The sequence below is a fragment of the Psammomys obesus genome, unplaced genomic scaffold (assembly GCF_907164565.1).
Source record: "Psammomys obesus unplaced genomic scaffold, mPsaObe1.curated_primary_1811, whole genome shotgun sequence".
In the NCBI taxonomy this organism is placed as follows: Eukaryota; Metazoa; Chordata; class Mammalia; order Rodentia; family Muridae; genus Psammomys; species Psammomys obesus.
In genome coordinates this window covers 19325590-19335165 of record NW_026585689.1, presented here as the reverse complement: position 1 = coordinate 19335165, position 9576 = coordinate 19325590, and the positions used below count along the sequence as shown (strand labels likewise).

General features: G+C 41.5%; 1 protein-coding gene across 1 annotated transcript in view; it reads right to left on the bottom strand.

Moving 5' to 3' along the window:
* Vgll3 (vestigial like family member 3) overlaps nt 1-8389 on the bottom strand; it is a 50530-nt gene extending 42141 nt beyond the window's left edge. Inside the window, exon 1 of the mRNA XM_055593342.1 lies at nt 8264-8389. Coding sequence (XP_055449317.1) covers nt 8264-8389 — 126 coding nt within the window. The remainder of the gene's footprint in view (nt 1-8263) is intronic.
* Between the last annotated feature and the right edge of the window lie 1187 nt (nt 8390-9576).

Here is a 9576-nt window from a genome sequence, read left to right as displayed (position 1 = left end):
ACACACACACACACACACACACACACACACACACACACACACACACACACTAAGTTGCTAATATGCATGTATATTTCCCTGCCACTGCACAGTAAAAGCCATTTTCCCCAGGCAATAGAATTCCAGGATGGTGAAACAATGAAGGGGTTAACAGGCAAAGTTAAGGCCAACTCACAAAGGTAAAGGGTAGAAGAGTGAAGGAAAGTTGGCTTAAGCAAGGCAAGCCCTGGTGATCACCTCAGAGACCGCCATCAGGCACAGCAGAAACAAACTTCAACAGGAATGTGCAGGGGAAAGGATTTTGTACGACAGGAGAAAGACTTCCAGGTCAGGAGCCAAATACCAGTAACTCCCCAAGGCTTAAGCTGGAGAACACCAAGTGTTTATTGTGTGTGTGTGGAAAGTTTCTTCCTAAGGAAACAAAACTGTTTGAATGAATCACTGAAATCACTGGATATTTAGAGAAAGATTAAAAAAAAATTCTACTATCTCATTTTAATGAAGTGAGTATGTTGTGTTAACTAGAAAGAAAGAAAGAAAAAAAAGAAAGGAAGAAAAGTTACAATCTGTAGAAAGAATGGCTAGTTTATTTCAAAAACATTAAGTCTATAAAACCAACCCACTGATTTTTTATCATTTTTTGTTCAAGTTTACTTGTCAAACAGAAATTTTGAAATATCTCAGAGATTTGTGAGCGTATCAGGAAAGACGTCATTTGACTGGCTTAAAGAAAAGTATGCCACAGAACTTCTCTATCTTTATTAAAATTTCAGCCGTTTATTCCTTACGTATGTGTTTGTGTGTATCTGTGTGCATGTGTGGGTGTGTATTTTCTTGACTGTATGCCACATAGCTTGTATGTGGAGGTCAGAAGACCTCCCAAAGGAATTGGTAAAAAAGAAAAAGAAAAAGAAGAAGATAAAAAAAAAAACAAGGACGGAAGTTAGGTTATGATGCAGAGAAGTAAGTACCATCTCATGGACCCATCTATCTTTTGTTTCATTTAATTTTTACCTTATGTGCAAATATTTCCTAGGATGACTACTCAACTTACAAGTCCAAAAACTTCTTTGTATAGCTGGGATCACCTGATTAGTAAGTCATGGGATTAGGACCAATAGCTGTCTATAAAGTCTGTGCTGAGAAAACATGCCAGTGTGCATGAATTTCTATAAGATACTTATTTTGACTGAAGAAACAAAGTGAAGCCAACAACATGGCATCACATGCTAATTAGAATAGGTTACAGTTTTTTATGACATCAAGAAAGTAGAATTAGAAATATCAGCGAGCTGGAAATGTTACAAGAGCACTTGCCTAGCATGCATGAGGCTCTGGGTTTGAGCCCTAGTACCAGAAAGAAAAAAATGATTTTAGCTTTTATAAAAGCTTTTATAAAGCTTTTATTTTAGCTTTTAATGATTTTACGGTTTAAATGAAAACCGTATCTTAGATATAGAAAGCAAGTAAAAGAAAATGACCTTAAAATGTATATAATCTTAGATAACAATTAAATTTTACATCTAGACAGACTAGACTGTCTTTTTAGCTAGATACGTACTACTCATTTCCAGTTTTTCTAGAAGTCCTATTTTGGAGACGTGAGCAGAGTCAGCCCATAAGGAACAGTCAGTTGCAGTTCAGGATGCTATGTTTGTTATATTTGCTTATTTTCTTTCTCAATTATTTTCTTAATAGCAGTGAAGAGCAATACAAAAACATCATTACTCAACCTGACAGAGTTAGAGCACGTAGCCCCCAAATCTAGTCATTATACAAAAAAAAAAAAAAAAAAAAAAATCTAATCTAACCTACCCCCTTTCAAGAATGAAAATATTCTACTTTTCACAGTGTTCAAAAAAATGTGCCACAGGCTTACAAGCAATTTCAAAATTTGCATTCCCAAAATGTTTTAAACTATGATCACATTGTTAGAGAATGTGTTCTTTCCCAAAGCAACTGAATGAAACAAGTTTCTGATGTATAAATTTCGTGTATATTTATATAATTATTTGTACAATCTAGACTTAGGATACAATCTCTATTACAATTTATCTATCATTCATTCATTCATTCATTCATTCATTCATTCATTCATTCATTCATGTGTCAGGCACTATGCAAATACGCAGACTGAAAGGCTCAGCTGGGACCAGAGCTGAATCTGCTCACAGTGTTGGAAATAAACGCCTTGCTAGGGAAACAATAAATAGAAACTGCCCCTATGGTTTATCTCTGTGGTAAACTGTATTACTTTGGCATGTGTCAAGTAGTTCGAAATTCAAAAGTAAGACAAGCAAGGCAATTCTAGTCTAATTCTGAATTGTTTTCGGCTTTTTGTGAAGGTTTATTTAAAACAATAGGAACCAAAATGACCAAGATGACTTGACCAAAAGTAAGTCCATGAGTCTCAGCAAGTAACTGGTAGCCCTTGGCTTCCCCTTCTGAGATGGGGAGTTCTGACTTGGTTATCCTACAGGTCTCGTGCTAAATACATATTTATGTAATTAGAATGTATAGTCTAATTAGCAACATGTTGGAACTTTAGACACATTCACACTTGATTTTTTTTTTCCTTTATTGGCCACCTCTTCCAACTTTACAGGATACTAGCCAAAACACAAAATCTACAGACCGTGGAAGCCTGTTTTATTTCCAGCTGTGGGTCATGTAGCTCAGCTCCCAGGAATTAGCTATGGTACTTCATTTATCTATCTCCACATAAACAGAAGAGGATGAATACATCTCTGCAGGCCTCCCCCAGCCTTCAAGGAAAAGTGATTTGGTGTAATGAAATGATATAGATGGAAGAAGAAAAGACACCTGTTGAGTTTGGGTCATCTTCTCTTTCTGCTAATCTTGGGAGAAGAGCAAAAAAATGTTTTCGTTTCCCCAGTTCAGACTACCCTCGTAAATTACTGGCATAAATCTGGAATCTAGTGAACTATCTACAAATATGGCATTTATGAGTTGTGCTAACAACAGCTGTGTGGGTCTAGTGGTTCAAGGCACTTTCTGGGTCTGCCTGAATGAGTCGTCAAAGCACAAAACCAGCTGCTTTAAAGAAGTGCGTTTTGAAAAGTGAGAGCAGATAGAGCCTTGCCCGAATGACTGCTTTCACAGTCTGCCAGAGCCAAATCTACTCTACTACAGAGTGCTAGGTTTTCACATGAAGATATTTGGAAAGTTCTTCAGGAGACAATACCTTATTTTGTTTGGTTGGTTGGTTGGTTTTAATCTATTGCTGGTTGTATATATTCTGAGATTTATATATGAAGAAGCTCACTGCAAATAGAGCCTGGAGAGATAAATTCAAGCACAGGAATGTGTTTTAGAAAGACAGTCCTCTACCTGACAATTTTACTTCAGGACCTGCCCTAGGCATCATGTGCATTATTGCTTTTGTCTTTTGGTCAATTCTCTTTGCCCAGATAGTCCAATGGGGTTAGTTTAGGGTTTCATCTGTGCTAGTGGGAAGAGATGTTAAGCAAAACAGCAGGGCTTCCATCTCCCTTGATGTGAGTTCTCTCAGCATCATGCCAAGCTTTGGAAGGAGTCTTCCAAATGCTAGGAAAGGGGTGCTTTTTGAGTATTGGTCAAATACATTTTTTTATTAAATTTCTGGCAGTACCATCTCCTGCCGGTTAATTTCTTGGTGAATACATGTTCATTCTGTGAGACTAGATAGATTTTAAGATCCTCTTTGGCATCATTGTAATCTCCATTTTGAATCACTGCTCTGTCAATAGTTGGTTACTTTAAAGCTTAACTATTTCAGTCTTGGACTTCTTTTTCTGGGAAGTCACTAGGAACATGAAACTGTGGGCAACCTAAGCTTATTTTAAGTCTTTGCTGTCAAGTTAATTTGTGTGTTGTGGAAGTATAGACCTTCGAAGAAGTCCTGTATAAGTCCATACAAATATACCTAAGTCTTTGTTTACAGTTACAAGAAAATTAACTCCTCTGCCTTAAATAATTTGACTGTGTAATGAAAGTATTTAGGTTAAAACTGAGGTTTTTACCTCTGAATAAATCTAATCTTATATTTGAATACCAGTGAAATTTGAGACACATAAAAGTGATTCTTAATGTCACTTTAAATAAACAAATTTGCTAAGTAGGTATTCAACTTCTTTAAGAAAGGATGTAACATGGAGAGCAAAAGTCATTAGTCTAATACAACTGCTTGCAAAAAGGTTTTGGAATTCTAAACTAAAAAAAAAAATACACTTCCAAGGACTTGGAAAGAATATCAAGCTTCAAGGCCAAAGAATCTACTGCATATTAATCATCCTTATTGAAAAAGTTGATTGGGGTGCTAAAGACAAAAAATAACCTGTGTAATATGGAGAGTAAAAAAAGGCTGGGAAACTGCATGGCATGGTGGAATGGTGCTAAGCCAGGAAAGGAGATCTGCTGGTCTTGATTCTGTTACCAATCGGCATGGGAACTTTAGTCAGGAATTTCAACACCACAGACCTGGGTTTTTCCATGTTAGAAACAGAACCTCAGAGTCATTTTAAAACTTAGCCAAGGTAGCAGGGGACAGACAATGAGTTTGAAACTCTCCTTACAAGCAATACTGTAATTTTGCCTGCCAAAGAATCCTTTTTTTTTTTTTTTTCCTGCCCAGCTGCTATTCTTGAAGAAGACAGTCAACATGCTGTAACAGGAAGCTGAAAGTGGCCATTAAAATCTATATAGTCATGGAAATTCAGCTACTGCTCTCTGGGTCATCTCATCTAAAACCAAATGCACCTGAAAGCTTGACTTTAACTTATTTCCTAATTTTTAACTTTTTAACCTTCTGAATATGGAAGAGGATTTAGACAACAGAATGTCTGCATTTAAGATGAGAAGTCCACTGGGTATGAAGGGAATCTATGATTTCATAGCGTTGCCCTCAATTTTTCCTGACACATATTTCGAAACTCTGTGCTGTTTCCTACTGTCACTGGTGGAATATGAGCGCATTCCTTTCTGTTCACGTTCTGCACTGTCATCAGCCTCAGAACATGTGCTGAGACTGAGTCAAGAGGAGGAGGGCTGCCTGGAGGCTACAGAGAGGTGCTGGGCCTGGAGACCTGGCTGTTAAGATCTCTCAGGCTGTTAAGAATCTGCCTCTGGAAAGCTCACTGTTAAGATCGGAGCCCAGTATACAATTTCTAGGAAATTACCTCCAAGGATTATAAATTTACCCTTCAGACATTGGCCGGTTAGTTTGAGTGGTTGAACTGGTATACAGTGGTTGAACTGGTATACTGGTATACTGTATACATGCAGCCTACATGGGCTTTTAAAAGCTTCTATGGCTTTTTAAAACAGTTATCTTCTACTTATCTACACATGCAATGTGTCCAATGAAAGCCCATGCATAAAACTTTCAGATTTAGCAGAAAAGTTGATAGAACATACGGCTGGAAAATAAATTTCTTAAAAAAAAAAAAAAAGCACCCATGTTTAATGAACATTTTGATAAACTAATTCATAAAAACTTCAGAGCTGGGGAGTGTAGTTTAGTGGTACACTGTTTACAGTTTACCTAGCACAGGTGAGACCCTGCCCTCAATCCCATCTCCTTCCAAAGCTAAAATAAAAACAAACATACAAATGCTCTACTTTTTGAGGAGAGAAAAACAAGTAAGGGATGCATTACTACAACTGATTGCAGAATTAGCTCAAAAATCTCAGTGTCCTCACATCTAGCACTTATTTCATGAATGAGCACAAAGCACTATGGCTTTTTGATTGCTCTGTCATTTTTATGTTTCTTTTTTTTTTTCTCTCTCTCTCTCTCTCTCTTCAACAAACTAAGTTGTTTTTCTGTAGCTGTTGATGCTATGTTTAATGCAGTAAGATTGCAGCCTCATTCCTGTCTCCCAAGGAAAATCCTATTAAGGGTCACATCCCATGTACGGAGAAAACAACCTTCATGGATAATAATGATAAAACGTTATGGAATGCAAAAACAACCAAAATATGTATTCTCAGATGACTGCATTAGGGCCAAGTCAATATTAGTCCCACTTCACCCACGCACTGCACAGTCTAAAAATGCTGTCAGGCTGATAAGAATTTCCTGACTTACTCTTTTTCCAATAGGAAATATAGGTCAACAAAATAAACTCTCGGTTGAAAGAACAGTAGTGACGCTGAAAAGCCTCTTTAGTCGTACGGCCAATAACCGTCAAATAGTTCATAGGCTACAGAAAATTTCAAATATCAAATAAACCAATTTAGTCTGAGAAATATGTCAGTTTCCATGCACACCTCTCAACTAAATTCTTACAGTAGACTCAGGCCAATATCTTCTTAAAGGATGTCTATAGAAGCTCAGAATATAGCAGAAGCTGGGCATTGTATAACTTTGCAACACAAGCAGTTTAGGCTGTTTTGTGTTTTGTTTTTGATTCATTTGTTAGCTTGTTAGTTTTAGCAACAGAATGGAATGTGGGGTGGAAATGTAGGTCTATGGCAAAATGAGATAAAACACTCAGAGTCAATCCTCACTGAAAACTAGCTTTCATGATTAATGATTTTTTAATTTGTCTAACACAGCCTTTTGGTTTTTCTGGCTGAAAGAGTATCACAGTGCTGGCCTCTACTACAGACTCTTATTTTAATGGAATTAATTTTATGGTTCCCATAAAAGAAAACCATATTCACAACTTCTACTATTCCTTAGTTTTTCAGAAGAAAAAGGTATCTTTCGGAATATTTTTTTAAAAAAAATCTCAATCTCTTGCTCATCCGCATTCCTACTGGTAATTGAAGGCCTCCCAAGCATCAGAGCAAAGGCTGTTTCATGCAGAACTTGGTGTTACCAATATACAAGATCTCTTTGCCTCATGTGAACCTACAATACTATTATTTTGTGTATATGTCAAAGAAAACATGACCAGCCAAACTGTTTTCATTTGTCACCCTTGACCACAAAATATAAAAATGCTTGCCCATTTCTCCCATCAAACGTCAATTTGCCTTGACATGGTAAAGCCGTCTAATGTTAAAGTAAATAAAATAAATGCTTGCAAGAAAGTAGACTCTTCTCTCTTGTGCCACATTGGTGTTCGTTAAAATGGGGCTGTTTAGTGGGGAAGCCTGTACTTGAACCCTCTCAGAGTTAGCTAAATCTGACAGCCACTAAATCTTAAACAGAGAATATTAGTCTCTTTCCCAAAGAGAAGCCCTGCACTTCTAGAAAAGGGACAGGGGCAAAGAAAAAAAAAAATAGAAATTCAAGAGATTGCTACAAGGGTCAAACTCTGAAGGCCAGAATAAAAAACACAGTTCCTAAGAAATGAAAAACAAGTCGATAAATCCTGTAAATCATTATTTCCTAACTCTATCTTGCTGTATTTCTAAGTTTCAATGAAATTAGCCTACTCTAATCCTTGTAGTCGAAGGGCTCTGTCTCAGCCCAGTCCCTTGCCATAGGCACATGTGTTTTTAACGTAGTGCTAACTAAATTTTGGAGCACTTACTATGGTGGCCACGGAGTAATACCCAAGGATTCCCTAGCGTCAAGTTTTCCAGTGTTTACTCTTAACATCTCCTAGTTGCCAGGTCCTTTTTACCGACATTTTCAATGTCTTGGCTGGGTGGAGCCCAGGCATGTAGATAGATACTCAAGGCTACCTCTGGGCTGAGAAATACAGATCGGCTGATGGACACTGACAAGCTCTCTGTTTTGTTGGAAACAGAAAATGAATGAAGAGCGTCTCGGGCATCCGTATCTAAATCACGGCCCCGGGGAGAAAGGCAACGGAGACGTTCTAGAAACACCGAATGCGTCTTCCCTCAGACCAGAGTTCTACCGTAAACGTCCCAGTTCAGGTAATCTCTCCGACCCTAGTTGCACGCTTCCTCCACTTCCTCCACAAAACTCTGGAATACTCTACTCGCCCAAGGAGACAAAGTATTTGGGTTAAAAGTTTACTCACACAGTCCTAAGACAGATGCCTTTGGTGAGCTTCAGAGAACTGAGTCCTAAGGACCGGAGCAGCTAGGAGCAAGAGCCTCCGAGTCCAGGTGACACAGCTCAGAGAAGCCCTGGGGCAGGTAAAGCCTTTCCAGGGATCCCAGCCCTGCCTGCCATCCTCAGCTCTGCCCTTCCGGGAGCGTCTTTTTCTTTCTGTGGCTCCCTGGAGATCCCAGAGCATCCTGCGCGTCCCAGGTCCCGACGGGACACTGCGAGAACCCCACACCGATACCGGGTCCCCCTCGTCCCCGCCCCCGGAAGGCTGCCCGGCCGGTGACTCACCTGCTGGCCAGGTTGGGGCGCCGGGTGATAGCAGGCTGTAGGGCAGGTTGCAGCTGCCACGGGATTGGGCAGATACTGGGGAGCTCCATAAGGCTGGGGGTGATACATCACCTCCGCACAACTCATGGCAGCGGGGCCAGCGGCGGCCCCGGAGTCGCCGCCGCCGCTCTCTGCGCTGGCGCGAGGGGCGCCACCGCCACCGTCGCAGCAGCTGCCGTCCGCGTCGCTGCTCCAGCTGCTACTGCGGCGAAGGCGGGTCCTCGGCGGCCTCGGGCTCCGCGCCGGGAGCGAGCTCGGGAGGGGTTGGCAATCAGCGGCGGCCCATGCGCGGGCACCTTCATCTTCAGCCCCTCCGGGTGCCCCCTCTGTTCGCGCTTATATAGCGACGGGACGACGCTGCAGCCCGCCCCGCGGCAGGAGCATGACAGCGCTGGGCTCAGGCTCGGGTGGCAGCACCCGCAGCGGCTGCATTCACCGCAGCGCCATCCTCAGCCGTAGCCGGGCCCCGCTCAAGCTGCCCCAGGAGCCGAGCGATGCTTTGCATACACACAATGCACGCCCGGGACTTGTCCTATCACCAGCGCGGGCGGCTGGGCGAGGACCCGGAGGCGGGGGCAGGGGAGCCGGAATGTGGTGGGGTGGGGAGCTACCCTCCCCAGCTCGCAGGAGCAGTTTATCTGAAAAGTTCCACCAACTCAGGTCCGCAGCGGGCGGGTCGCCCAGCAGGGGGACCCTGGGGAGGGCGGCTGCCGATTGGAGCGAAGTTTGCAGCCCTCTCCGCCTCCCGGCGGCGAGCGATGCTGGTGGGAGGAGATTGGTATGCGAGAGGATCCGCGCCCTCAAAACTCCGCCGGTCTCCACCCAGTCTCGGTCACCTGGCCGCCTGGCCGGGATTGCCTAAGTCTTTCTCAGGGAGCATCAACTCCGATGATGCTAGACCCAGATCAAAGGAAGGCCAGATGTAAAGAGAGTTATAAAACAGGTTAGGGGAAAATTACGGTTTTAGTTCAAACATTAAAAATAAACCAAAGTGAAAGTTAATCCTGCCTTGAGTATCTACAGACCAGCAATACTAGTTGCCTTGCAGAATATTCACTTACAAGGCATATCTTTGTGGCCTGTCGTCATGGTGGGATAAATGTATATCTTTTCTGGCCTTTACCGAATGGCTTGAGTACAGCAAGAGAAAATGGATGGCTACTCATTTGGCTATGACCTAAAGGTGTTGTTTATGTGCTTACAACCTTCAACATAACGAAATAAAAACTCCGTTTTAAGAATATGATTATACTCCAGTACAATCATCAAATCTA